This window comes from Stylophora pistillata, chromosome 3 (genome assembly GCF_964205215.1).
Source record: "Stylophora pistillata chromosome 3, jaStyPist1.2, whole genome shotgun sequence".
Lineage (NCBI taxonomy): Eukaryota > Metazoa > Cnidaria > Anthozoa > Scleractinia > Pocilloporidae > Stylophora > Stylophora pistillata.
Genome location: NC_142521.1, coordinates 27,433,743 through 27,447,726, shown reverse-complemented (window position 1 = coordinate 27,447,726; position 13,984 = coordinate 27,433,743). Strand labels below are relative to the sequence as shown.

Below are 13,984 nucleotides of genomic sequence, written 5' to 3'. Positions count from 1 at the left end.
CTTGTCTTTGAAGCTTGGCATTTCTTCCGGTGTTATCTACCTCAAATATTGCAACTATTTCAACAGAACCATTATGTATATATCAAGCTACATCCCTTTTTTTTTCTTAATTTCCAGAATTTGTTAGTTTATATTGCCTTCAAGGATGTTAACATACAAAATCGTTTCGTCCCCCCTCCGGAGCAGATTGAAATACTATGATATGAAATCAGAGTTTAAAATTTAGACCCCAAGTTATCACGAACATCGTATGACTCGTAACTTTCAACCTTTCATTTTTCCAGGCGTAAGCCTCTCGAACATCAGAAGCTTACCAAATGAAACAGAATGCAACGTACCAAAAAAGCAGAAGACATGCGTGACTAATAAGGCAGAGAATATTGCAATAGCGAACCCATGGGAAGACTTGAGGAATAAAGACGATAGAAAGGAAGAAGAATGAAGAATGATTCTATTAACTGTGAAGCAATTAGCTGACGGTTTGTCGTCACGTAAATCTTAATGCATATTCAGATAATCTTAAAAGTAGTGATGGTTATCTTGTAGACCAATAGTATCATGTTCACGTATCAAGCAAAGATTCCAAATCGACTTCATTATAGTAAATGCTGAAATATATTTACAATACAGTGTACAATTGCTTTTCATAAAATGCGATACCTGCATCACAGAATTTAGTCCATTTTAATGTCTGGAGTTTTATGAATATTGCTATATAGTAACTGATATATGTAAGCCCCACTAAACAATGCTACTGCAGTACTGTAATAATTAATAGCCCTCTGCAGCGCACCTTACTACAGTCACGAAGATGGTAATTAGCCCAACAGAAGTTTCGTATCTATCGAGCATAAAAAATTTTCGTTAAGTATTTTGCCTTCTTCGTATTCAAATATAGAGTTAGGGAGCAGATAAATACACGTTGCTTAGCATTCATTGAGCATGAAAACTGAGCCACTTTAACAACCATGGTCACATTTGACAAATCATCTTTACCCCTTTTTATAGAGTGAAGTAACTGCAAAAAGACGTGCTGCCATGTTCCAAAGACGCCACTTGAGCCTTTTCAGCACATGGCCCCGTAATGAGTACTAGCTGCTGAGCTTCCCGCACGACTAAACTTTTCCACTCTCCTATTTATTTCTATTGGGAATAAAATTAAGGGGCTGGTTTTTCAAAAGCTAACAATAATCCATGGTTGAACATTAAACTAAGCTTTCACATTCGAGACTGACATCATGTTCGGTTTATCTCATTGTGGCAAACATTTAGGGCCGCACAACTCAAACAGTAAAGCTGTCTGAACAGTAAACAGTAAAACAACCGGGAAAAAATTGAGATTTTCCCGTATCGGCGACCTGTAAAATTGCATCTGATGTCATTACCTGGACCGTCCTATATGGCAAACCGTGTCAGCTTAGTTGAAAATCAGACGGGAAACTCTTACTACCCTAAAGTCCCCGAGAGAAAACTTAAGAAAGCGTCTTAGATACGTAGATTCGATGAAGTGAACATGGGCAAACTATCCAGAAACTCGGGAAGAATACGCAACCTTTGCTGAAAATGAATTCTCTGTTGAAGATGAGTTTGGCTATGAAATTTAATGACACTATTAGTGGACCTAGTTTATTTGGGAGCGATTTCCATTCTGTGATTGTGCAACTAAAAGCCGGAGATACTGCCTATTTCCAAAACATACCCGCCGCGTTTTGCCATAATTTACATGTATCAGTGGCACGTAACATTGCACCTGATGCCATTTAATAGACCATGCTTTATGGCACACTATCTTAAAAATCCCAGAGAAGAAAACTGAAGAAAACTATCCGGGAACTAAGAAGAAATGCACAACTTATATTAGAAAGGAACTCCGATTGAAGAGGACCTTGGCTGTGACACATTAAGAAACTGTCTGTTGTTCTAATTTATTTTGGAGTGATAATGAGAGTTGGAAAAACCAAAACAGACCTACTGGGTTTTATCATAATTGTTTCATGTAATTCATGAGCACGGACTAGAATTTTTCTGGGCAGGACCTTTCTGTAGAAAAGGAAATTTATGAGTGTCACAAAAAACCTTCAAAATACCTGAATCGACTGTCCAAGACACTGAGGTTTCAGCTCGTTATTCTGAGTGTAGAGTAATGTGAAGTACGTCGTGAAAGCAAAAAGGTAACTCCACAAAGATGGAAAATAAATAAAGCATTTGTATTGACAATTGCTCCCTTTATCACAGCCTGTTTTCAAAGAAATGACTAGCAATATCATAGTGTCTTTCTTCACAATTTGCTACTGCTCATATACGTCGAGGCTTGGCAGGACGAAGTGAATTCGCACCTGGTAATTAACAAATGGTAAACACCACAGCGTACACTATTGAGTTATGGATGCACGCGGGAGGTTGCTAAGCACGAAAGAAGCGTAAGAGTCGCTCGAGGCGATAGCCGAGAGCGACTCTAGCTTCTTGAGTGCTTAGCAAACCTCCCAAGTGCATCCATAACTCAATAGTGTACGCTGTGGTGTTTACCATTTGTTTTATAACATAACATTGATACATTGTAGCTAAAGAGTTCCCGTTTATTAACAAATCTTACGCGACCAGAAAAAACAAGCGCGCGCGGAAAAATAGTCTTTGCATTTGCTCACGTCAGCAGCGTACACCCATGGGCAAATGGGGAACGCTAAATTGACCAATCAGAGCGCGCGCTTTACTTTGGTTATGTTATAATTAGCTTTGTTTTATACATCAGTGAGGCAACGCAAGCGCGTGGGAAACGTGAAATGAAAACTAGCTCGTGACTAGACGAAAATCATCTTTCTCTACATAAGACAGAACTGAAAATAATTATCTTAGCGAAGAAGACACATGGTATGCTTTTGCTGTCAGTTCTTTGATTGTATTCAGCATTTGCTGTTATTGGAAACCCCCAAAGGAAAGTGACCATATGACATTTTGCTCTCAAGTTGCTTAACAATGGGAAATATAGGCCATTTCGAAAAAGATACTTGTTGTTCGAAATGTTCTTCTCATTCTTTGAATTAGAATCCAACTCTTCTGAGGTCACAGACAAGGAGTTAACTTTTCAAAATATTTTAACTAGCAAAATGTTTGAAAGTTTTAAAATTCCCAACCGCAATCACATGCTGATTTCAGCATCGAGTCTATCATGTCACAAATAAAACTACTCAACTGGAGACTTTCCAGAGCTCTCTTCTGGGGGATTCGTTTATTTATTCTTTAGTGTAAACGACGTAGATATATTTAGTACGAAAGAAAATGATACTTTTTCACGACACAATATGACAATTGAATATAATTTGAACTGTTTAATAATTTCTTAGTCATTTTAATCCGTTTAATATTTATTTTTCAAGTCGCGTGCAAAAATGCTCCTGAAATTAGAACCTGCGGCAGCCGCAAGAAGTGCTACCTAGCTAGTTCAATTGGCTCAAAATTGTTCTTGTAAACCAAACAAAACTTCTCTTTCTCAGCACACCTCTAGAATGGAGGAAGTTTCCAAAAGCCCTGCTGCCTTTTACTGTCACAATATTGTGGCAGCTACGATAGCAAAGAGTTCCAAATTGTTTTTCCTGAGTGGGGGTAAAAAGAGTTATCAATATGGCCTTAGGCCCCATTCACAAGTATCCATTTTTATTTGAAAACACAATTTTTTCGTTGCAGATACGGCTTCCGTCCACACTTATCCGATGAAAAAGATCATCGAAAATGGAACTTTTCAGAAACCCCTTCCAAAGTGGATCTGTTTTAAAATGCTGTTTTTGCGTGTACCTGTGGGCAGACGAAAACGGAACCCTTTATTAAACACTGCGTGAGGGTGATGATGGCTAGATATACTTGTAATTGTACAATATTGGAAGGAACAGTTTTGCGATATTAAAACCGACCTTCATTGTTTTGGGAAAAGTTTTGGCATAAGTAACAAAACAAGATATGAATTAAGATTTTGTCTCAAATTAACAGTGGCTGAAAACAATCAATCTGTGCAAAAACCAATTTGTGTCTTTTTAAAGGGACAAGGTCAGGCTGTGAGTTTACGCACTATTTTTAATTTCGGTTTGACATTTTTTGTGGTCATTGTTCCCACTGTTGTTGACACGAAGCAGAATGTGTGGCGGTAGAAGCCGACAATCACAAAGTGTTTTGGTCGCCTACTATTGTGTATATTGCCGGGTAATTGCAATTCCATATGTAGAAAATTTTTGCTCCGATTGTTTCGAGTGAGCTTCCATAAATCTCGGGGCTTTTCTCTCAAAGAAAACATGATTTGAAGGTAATTTTCTGCTTGTGGAAATAATCAAAATTAAAATAAGGCGAACTTTCACTCACGTCATCGAAAATTCGATAGAACACCAAAAGCGCAGCTATCTGAGGAGGAGGGCAGCATTATTCGTAATAATCTTTTAAAAAAAACGCTAAGTTCAATACACAGAAATAGAAACCTTTTGTAAGAAAGCGACCCCAGGAAATCGATGCCATCAAAAATTGTTTCCCAGACGCTTACAAGATAAAGCTGGCTACATCAGCGAAGTGGTTAAACAAGTCGCCGTTGGGGTATGTATTTCGATAACCGATCGACGAACGAAAACTTGGAGCAACGTTTACTGAAATCGATGGTTCTTATCTTAAAAACTGGAAAAAAGGAAACGATGCAAAAAAACAGAAGCGAATTTGCAGCTCATTGCAGCTAATGATTCGGGAAATATCGCAAACAAAGAGGCCACGAGCAGTTTAGAAGATCCCTACAACGGGCAAGCGTATCCGTAAAGTTAAAAGCGTAAAGAAATACAGAAGACTTCTTTTCAAAACGTTTTATTTTCTTATTCCAATCGCAACGTAGCCCATTTGATGCAAGCATAACTTAGTTATTGAAGTTCTTGTCTACGACAAGCGAAAAACAAATTATTTTGAGTTTACAACGCACTTCACAATAGGAGGAATTTATCTTTCATGAACTATAAATGTCATATTGTATCGTATGTGAACTATTTGATACTTAATCAAAAAATTATTTTTGGCGACGAACCAAAGTTTCACTATCGAAGCAGTTATGCAAAACTTGACGCGTTCGTGGTTTTTTTTCTTTTTTCCGCAAAGCAGTTCAGCCGATTCTCTAAATCTAAGACCGTAAAAATTTATATAAAATCCCAGACCGGTCCTTATTTCTAGCAATCATAGTTGTTTTCTTAGGGAACGTGAGGAATAACATTTTGTTTCTTTCCCTTAATCCCAAGTTTGAGTTCGCTCAAATTTTCTGTCTGTTGAAGGCAGGATTTCAACTGTTAAGGTGTTAGAAACTGTTCCATCATTTTGTTTATTTTACTAAAATTTAGAACGAGTGAGAGTTTCAGCTAACAAGAGTGACGACTGTTATTGAACGCAATAACGCATTTTTTACAACATTATACATTTCAAAATCAATCTTTAAATCATTGTCTGCTCTCTCAAGTATTGAACAGAAAAATCGAAATTTAGAGACAAAAATAGTAAAAATGTAATTTTTTGGTCTGTAGGTCTTAAATTCCCCCACCCCACCCCCCTCCCCCTCGATGCTCTGCACAGATTTGCATAAGAGATAAAATAAAAACCACAGTAAATAATTTTAAGGACTTTTTTCAAACAAAGTGACAAATTCTCTTTAAGCTCGAGGCGATTGCCATATTTCACTTAAATTGTTACTGCAATCAGTCCATGCGGAGGTTGCAGTTTTGTCTCGACTTCAAAAATCAATTTTCACGTGGCTGAAAAATAGGTTCTGAGACTGAGACCTGCTATTAAAAAAAGAGCAAACAAGGGATTTAATCTCAGTATCTGATGTTGTTAATCAACACAATTTTAATTTTTCTCTATCCTGCCTTTCATTCATTTACACATCCTTGCGTCCAATTATCCATTCATTGTAGCATCCATCCATCCTTCCATTCAACTATCGGATGCATCTCTGCTCCCTCTCATTCATTTTTTCCATCCATTAATGTGTCCAGTATACATCCATACATTAATGTATTCATTGATACTACCCGCTTACTCCATCCTTTCATTCTTTCATTCATTCATGAATCAATAAAATGCTTTATTCTTTCGCAAACTTGTTTTGTCGTTCAATTCGTTTTTTACTCCTTTTATTTATTTCTTTGTTTTTGTTTTTATCTCTTTCTCTTTTTCCATTGTGCTTTCTTTCTTTTTCTCCTTCAAGCTTAATGTCTTCGCATCAGCTGAAGAAACGAAACAACAAGCACACTCTATTGAATAATCAAATTAAATCTTATTATTGTCCTCCACTTAAATGCATTTTTTTCTTCCCACAGTAATTTCGCTTGCAATGGAAAATATACCTTTGCTAACCGCCTCATCGCTTCTCTTTATTTGGGTGCTTACGAGGAATCATCACTGTGCCTCAGCTACGCAAGGTCAGTTTAGTTTTCAAACTAATCTTTCTTTCTACCAACATCGTGAACTAATTTTACTAATGTGGATAAAAACGTTTTTGAGTAGGTACTTTTTTTGTGAGAAAATATCAGGAGAGGTCTACTGACTGATTAACGCCAGGGAAGCCTCCATACTCAAAGGCGGCAATTGATCAAGCCCAGAAAATTTGCATAGTTGTCACGTTAGTATTCATTCTCGGGCATTAAGGACATGTCCAGGACGATTCTGATGCTCGTGCCCAACCCTCGAGACCTACATGTACACAGAAGCGACCTAACTCAGCTTGTTATAATTTCACAGACTTCCCCCGTAACTGACACTTACCAAAACGTTTTCCATTTTACGCTCGTTTATGCTAGGGACAAAAAAATATCTTAACATTCATTGTAATACCCATAGCATGGTCCCCGGAATAAAACTTTGTATGACCAGTAGTACTTAGGTAAACTCATGAGCAACTCGCTTCGTTCTGTTTTCTTGCGAAAGTGCATGCACAGGTCGGTTGTTGTTCGGTTATGCAATCAGGCATGGTTGCTCATCGATCAACTGTTACCTCCTAATTCGGGTAAAGAAAGAAGAGAAATTATGGCCTACAAGCAGGAAACATTGCTGAAATTAATTTGGTAACGTGCAAACCTACTGGACTCAATACATAGCAAGACAAGAGTCATTGACAACTCCACCTGCGTCTTTTTATATCCATGTAATTGAAGCATCTTAAGAAGCCTTTAAAAAATGTCCAAAGGATTATCTGTTGTTCTTGTAGGTTGTGGCTCCTTGGGAAATAACTCATTAAAGAGTCCTGGATATCCAGATAAATTCTACCCAAGTAATATGGATTGTGTTTATCACGTTCCCATTCCTAGCGGCATGGCTATGAGAATTTATTTCGACTATTTCCAGCTGCAATACGCCTTTTGCTGGTATGTAGTGCTTGAAGTTATCAGCTAAACTGACATAATTGGTTTTCGCTTTGATAAAGAGTACGTCACTCAGTCATGTGTCACTCTTTTAAGAAAAGCTAAATTCTGGCTCTTTATCTTTTTTGATTTGTGTTAGCATGCGGCAATTTTTTGTCTTAAGTTTTATAGGAAATATGTAGAAAATACTCATCAGCTGGAATAACTTGCATATCTCTGTTTTGTAGGTTTGACTATGTAGAAATTACCAATCAGGACAACTTCTCATTTGGCACATTCTGCGGAGAGAAGACTGGAACAACAATTGAAATTACTGGAGACTACGGTGTGATAAGATTTCATTCAGACTCAATTGTTCAGAAAAGAGGATTCTCGTTGTTGTTCACTGCCGTTTTACCACGTATGTACAATCACTTATCCAAAGCGGTTTTATATAATAGATGTCGCTGCTCAAGTATTTTGAGGAAAACAGAGAAGACCTTGTTGCTACCGGCAAGCCTGTCTATGTAATGACTGACGCTAATATTATTCTTCTCCACTTTAATTCCTGCAATTATGCACAAGATTTTCTTCTAACTCTCCAGAGCCTTAACTTAGCTCCCTGCATAGACAAACCGACTCGCGTACATAGAAATTCTTTCTCATTAATCGACAATATATTTACAAACAAAGTTAATGAGAATATCATAACTGGCAACATAATCTCTGATATTAGTGACCATTTCTCGCAATGTTGTATATCAAACTCACTTGTAATCAAGAGAATAGCCGACAGACCTCTTGCGCGCAATTTTTCTAAATTTTCTGAAGAACATTTTATACCTGACTTGTCGCGTATTGATTGGGTTGACGTAGTTTTCCGTAATGAAACTAATGTTGATGAGGCTATCTCTTCTTTTTACAATAAATTAAATAAGTTGATAAATAAAAATGCTCCATTAAAACCAATCTCTGGGCGGAAGATGAAATCTTTTTCAAAACCTTGGATTACAAAAGGAATTCGTAAATCCATTTAAACGAAAAATAAACTTCTCGACGGGGGTAATATTAAACTCTTTAAGATATATATATTTTTCCCTCTTTTGACAAATAATGTATTGAAAATCGACTTTTTTTTAACGCCTTCAATGAGTAATTCGTGTTTGTTTGTCCTTAACATCGCCCGCCTAGATTAGCTCGCTATTTGCAGGCGGTGTTTATTGTAAGTAATTGTTTTGGAAGACCTAATAAATTTGTAAACTTGTAAACTTAATACAAGTGCAATACAGGTGGAAAGACACAAAAAAACCTCATTAACCTTAAACTGTAATAATAATAGATATCCATAAGAATGAGGGAATTATCCAGCCCTCGGCTTTTCACACCCTCTCGTATCCCCCTCTGTGTTGATGGGCTATCTCATCTGGTTGTCATAAGTAGCATAAGTTATCATAGGTAACGAGAGACCACGAGGTGGAAATAAACATGGTAGTTGTGTTCTAGAATCCTACTGCTCTTTGTTCGCCGCTTACTACTCTTTCTCCTTAGTCAACTCTACAAATTAACACTCTGTTAGGACTCTGTTTTTAAAATGCTTGGCACTAAGGTGCTCTGGTACTTTTTATGACATTAACTTGTTTTTATTGGAGGTCCTCCCAACATATCGATGCCAGATGTTGTACAAACCCTTCCGGACAATGAGGTGACGTGTTTAGTGACAGGAAGCCCTCCTCTTTACACAGCGATACTGAAGGACTCGACAGTGTTGGTGAACACAACAAACACGGCAGCTGCTCTGATCCAGGAGGAAGGAAACTACAGCTGTGTGGTCACTAACAAGTATGGGACTGTCTTCAAAATGTTCTCTGTGATATTTTCAGGTAGGTCTCAAAGTGAAAACTAGAATTCTTCATTTTACTTTGCTTCAGGTAATAGGCTGCCTTGAGAAACCGAAAATAGTCATTTGTGCTATACAAGCACACGATTTAGTAAAGGTGTTTGCCAAAGCCACAGCTATGTTCCGTGGGAAAAAGTCGTATTCGAATCTTATTCCATGTCAGGCCATCTTAAACTGTTCATATATGTCACAGTTTACTGTGACGATAGTTTTTGGCGTGCGAACTAGACTTTATCGACGGCACAACAATAACGGGAGGAACTAGCTTTGTAGAGCGACTCGGCAGCGAGAACGAGAACTCGTCACGATTCCCTGGTACAGGCGACCACTTCAAGCCCGCTTTTACGGACGTCAAGGACGAGACAATCTTTTGGTTCCACAGTAAACTTTATTTTAGCCAGGCCAACAACTGACATGACCTCTAGCTTCTTCAGTTTAGTAATCGGAAAACCTAAACAAAGTACCTACTTAAATATGAACTAGTGTGAGGTTCTATTTTTCTTTAAATTGACAATGTTTAAGTAAGTTTAAAAAAAAAAGAACGGAAGGGGTCTCTTTGAAGTTAAATGATTTGTATCTAAATATTCATATGTTGAAATTGGAAGAGCAGATTCAATAAAATTTAGGCCATTAAAAATAGGAAACTTAGGTGAAAATTCACAGCTTTGATATTGGAAATATGCCTCGTTATTACAAAAGAGCAGCTTATAGAATAAAATGAAAAAAATTAATTAGAAGTTTCTGCTTATCTAAGCAAGGTTGGGGTTAAGTTTGATCGCAAGAAAAGAAATTGAAGTCACGAGTATAAACTTAGCTGCCAACTACCATGAGAACTGATTTTGCCAGAAATGTCATTAACACTTTTATTTACCTACAATTTCACTAGAATTAAACAAGAAAAGTACCGATAGGAAAACGCACAATGAAGGCAAAGTAACAATGCAAGATCTATTTTCAAAAACTAATGTGGCTTTTTATTTTTTTAAAACATCGCAATGAAAAAAACTCGTATAAATTGAGAACGGCTAGAATAACGAAAACAACGAATAAATATGCCTGAACAACCACACGGAAAAACCACTAAATTTTCCCGTAACATTACTTCTTTATTAAATAGGAATCATGTAAATGATTGTTGACCTGGGCCGGGTTGTTCAAAGCTGGGTTGAGATAACCCAGGGTTAGTGTGAAATCTCATTTTAGATCTGAAAGCTTTAAAACCAAATTCAGGACAATTCGTTTCGTCTACGATTTAATGACTGGATGCCCTTCAAAGAATAGAGAGAGTGATCACAGAAAGGCCTTTGAACAAAAGGATAGAGAAACCCCGAATGAAATTTAACCCTGGGTTAGCACTAATCAGCTTTCGAACAACTGGGCCCTGAGTTATATAACGATTCTCGTTGTATAATACATTTAAAAAAATAAAGGAGGTCGTTTCGAGGAATGTCGAAGGTCTGTGTACTTAGGCTGCAAATCACATTTTATCTTAGGTCTACAGGGAAAGTTTGCTTGTTTGATTCCCTGTTCTAATTCAGAGGTCAAATCATCTTCTGCAATTATCGTTTTCTTCAGTTTCTGTTTGCTAGACCTTTTTTCCGGGTATTACAGCTTGGATGAATTTCATATATGTTTTCCCCCACCACATCCTACGCCATGAAGGCCGGTCCTCTACGAAAAACTTGCGGTTAAAAACGCAGTTAATTTGCTTACTGCCATAACAATACGTCAAGCACAATGAGAATTTTCATCAGTTTTGGTATTGCTTAGTTTTTCTTTGTTCTGACTCTATTACTTTTGCTTTCTGTGCTTTTATTGTTTGCCGTTAGTTTTTTGTGGTTTGCCTTTTAACTTTGCTCTTAAGGATGCTTAAAAAAATGTCAGCAAGTTTAAAAAACAATGTTATTATGAAATGAAATTTACAAAATATAAAATCAAAAGTTGATACAAGCTAAATACACTCAGTTTACAACGTGATTATGCAGTATCAAAATCAAAATGGCACAGCACAAAACAGAGCACCATTTGCTGATGGGCAATGTTTAGATTCCCGTCTACCTCTTTCTGGTATCTTTTTAAGGCGTTATAAGACACATAGAAAACATTTCAAAAGCATCATCTGTTGTTCACATAGGTTGTGGCTCCTTAACGAATAACTCACTGCAGAGTCCTGGATATCCAGATAACTACCCAAAGAATATGGATTGCGTATATCGGGCTATCATTCCTCACGGCATGGCTATGAAAATTTACTTCGACCATTTTGAGCTGGAGAACTCGGACTTATGCAGGTAGTGAATTCTCAGCCCGTCTGGTAACCTGGCATACTTGATCATAGGCCTCTTCCCTTAGTAGATTAGCGTTTTATTCAATAATTCTCTTGTCTGTCTTTTTGTTGCCTGTATCTTGTATGTCCTTCAGAAACTGAGTTTACTGATCAAATTCCAAATATCTCTATTTTGCAGATTTGACTTCGTAGAAATTTCTAATCATTATAACTTCACATTTGGTAAATACTGTGGAAAGAAGTCTGGGACGACAGTTGAAGTAACCGGAAAACATGTTGTCATAAGATTTCATTCGGACTCATTTTCTTCACAAACAGGATTCTCCATGTTTTTTACAGCCGTTTTACCAAGTGTGTATAAATAATACTTATTCTTCGTAATTCCACTCCTACTCAGTGTGTATCTACGGTAGAATACATTTACGAAACAAAAAAGTATTTCTTTGAAAAATAATTCAATGCTGTTCGGCATCGGCTTAAACTTCTTGTCTTTAGATTTCAAAAGAATTAATATATTAACAAGAGAACGCCTATATATGAACAATTAACAAATGGTTAACACCACACCGTACACTATTGAGTTATGGATGCACGCGGGAGATTGCTAAGCACGAAAGAAGCGTAAGAGTCGCTCGAGGCGATAGCCGAGAGCGACTCTAGCTTCTTGAGGCCTATGATCGTAATAGCTCTAGCTTCCAGAGGCCTATGATCGTAATTTTTTTTTTAATAAATCTTCAGATTTTGATTTTTATCTTTGTTAATTCTCAGTAGTTGAAAGCTTTTACCAATTAATTATTCCGCTAAAAATTTGTGTTCGTTCAAAGAAGAACAACTGATTGCTGATACTGCAACAACCTGACCTGCTGTGTAATCTAGTTAACTTTGCGGGTGAAGTAACTGTCGCTTCTTTTGTGCATATGATTGATTGTAATGTTCAACAACAAGCTGTATTGGCGCTTGTCGTGTTACTGAATTAACGTCTATTCTAGGTCCTCCAAATTTATTAATGCCAGTTGTTTTGCGAGCCTTTCAAGGAGACGAAGTGAAATGTTCTGTGACGGGAAGTCTTCCTGTGTATACAGCCGTACTGAACGAATCTACGGTATTGGTGAACACATCAAACACTGCAACTTTCAAGTTCCTTAAGGAAGGAAACTTCTCTTGTGTAGCTACCAGCAATTATGGCTCAGACTTCCGAACTTTCTCTGTCTTAGGTAAGCCGTTAAGGAACAGCTGATACTCTTAAACACGTAAATGCAGCAAACAAACTGCAAAGTAAACTTGACATAGAGGAGCAAGTTTTTTGAGATCATCCGTTGACTGAACGACGACAAGACTAAACTTTTGTGGGACAACACAACAATTAGGAAATGTGGATATTATCATTGCTGGTGTTGGTCACTCTGGCATCACTATCCTTGTGCCCATCACCAACCCAGTGTCTGGTTTGACTGGGCTGTCTAAGTCAATACACAGCAAATACATGCAGCCCTTCATTTCTCTACATTACGGTATAATTTAACCGAAAGAAAGAAAACCATACTTCTACAAACCAACTACTTTATTAAACAACGTGTAATATTCTTAATATCTCGCTTTGGTTTTTGTTTCGTTGTTCCTTTTTGTATTTTTTATAGATTGTAGACCCACCTGTTCCCTTTCAACAACATGGCCATACAGACGAAAAGTTCTTTCATGCGTCAATGTGACGGACCTGCATCTGAGGGATTGTCTTCCAACGAATATTGACAGCCTGTAACATTGATGTCGTTCAATATTGACCCACTTGGACCCGCTTATCATTTTTTGCAATCGGGAATTCTCCTTTTCCCACATTTGCTTTTTGTGATTTTTCTTTGTTTGTGACTGCCTCGACTGCTAAATGTATAAAAACATTCAGTCAGAAGTTAGGCATCACTAAAAAAGAAAAATGTAAAAAAGAGTTTTAGAAAAATCTAATTTCTTCGAAATCATCTTTTTATGCTGTATTTGTACGAGGTTGACTCCAAAAACATTGATTTAATTTTGAGAGATTCATTTCCTGTGAAATAATGTGAGTACCTACCTAATTTCACTGAATGATCTGCTGTTAGTTTCCATGTCCTATAGAAAAATATTTATTATCGTAAAGTCTTATTCTTCCTCTTCACTTATTCATTTGACTTTTCCATAGGAATTTGCCTTCAAACGGTGTAAGGTCTTTTCCATCAGGATTGTTGGACAAGCTAACCCTGCTGAGGGTCTTGTACGTATAAAATGACATATCTGGGCTTACACAACTTAAGAGGCTGTCTCTCTTATTTCCACCCGGTCAATTTCGCGTCAAAAATAATTTTGCCTGAAACTCTGTCAACAAAAAGACTTTATTTAGGAAAAAACTAAATTAGGTTTGGTTTGATTCGAAATAATTTTCTGACTGCGTTAGGGGCCACAGTTATTGCCCAGTCCGTAGGA

The 13,984-nt window shown here is 37.2% G+C and overlaps 2 protein-coding genes across 7 annotated transcripts in view; both read left to right on the top strand.

Annotated features, from left to right (window-relative positions):
* LOC111329440 (uncharacterized) overlaps positions 1-1,228 on the top strand; it is a 29,106-nt gene extending 27,878 nt beyond the window's left edge. For 5 of the 6 annotated variants that reach the window (XM_022934160.2, XM_022934168.2, XM_022934151.2 and 2 more), the window contains one exon: positions 285-1,228. The gene's annotated coding sequence lies outside the window, so the exon portion shown is untranslated. The remainder of the gene's footprint in view (positions 1-284) is intronic. The other variant, XR_015998860.1, reaches the window with a different exon arrangement.
* Positions 1,229-4,185: 2,957 nt separating this feature from the next.
* Positions 4,186-13,762, top strand: LOC111328824 (tolloid-like protein 2). Its single transcript, XM_022933338.2, has 9 exons — positions 4,186-4,572; positions 6,327-6,428; positions 7,214-7,370; positions 7,595-7,767; positions 8,996-9,226; positions 11,378-11,534; positions 11,709-11,881; positions 12,520-12,744; positions 13,168-13,762. The coding sequence occupies exons 2-9, from the start codon at positions 6,341-6,343 to the stop codon at positions 13,287-13,289; spliced, it is 1,326 nt and encodes a 441-aa protein (XP_022789073.2). The 5' UTR covers positions 4,186-4,572; positions 6,327-6,340; the 3' UTR covers positions 13,290-13,762.
* Positions 13,763-13,984: the final 222 nt, after the last annotated feature.

What these genes read in the sequence shown, in the direction of transcription:
- LOC111328824 (XM_022933338.2), top strand. Translation starts at nt 6,341, where the DNA reads ATGGAAAATATACCTTTGCTAACCGCCTCATCGCTTCTCTTTATTTGG. An exon ending in GTTCTCTGTGATATTTTCAG is followed by an intron (nt 9,227 to 11,377) that starts GTAGGTCTCAAA and finishes TTGTTCACATAG; the next exon opens with GTTGTGGCTCCTTAACGAAT. An exon ending in TTTTACAGCCGTTTTACCAA is followed by an intron (nt 11,882 to 12,519) that starts GTGTGTATAAAT and finishes CGTCTATTCTAG; the next exon opens with GTCCTCCAAATTTATTAATG.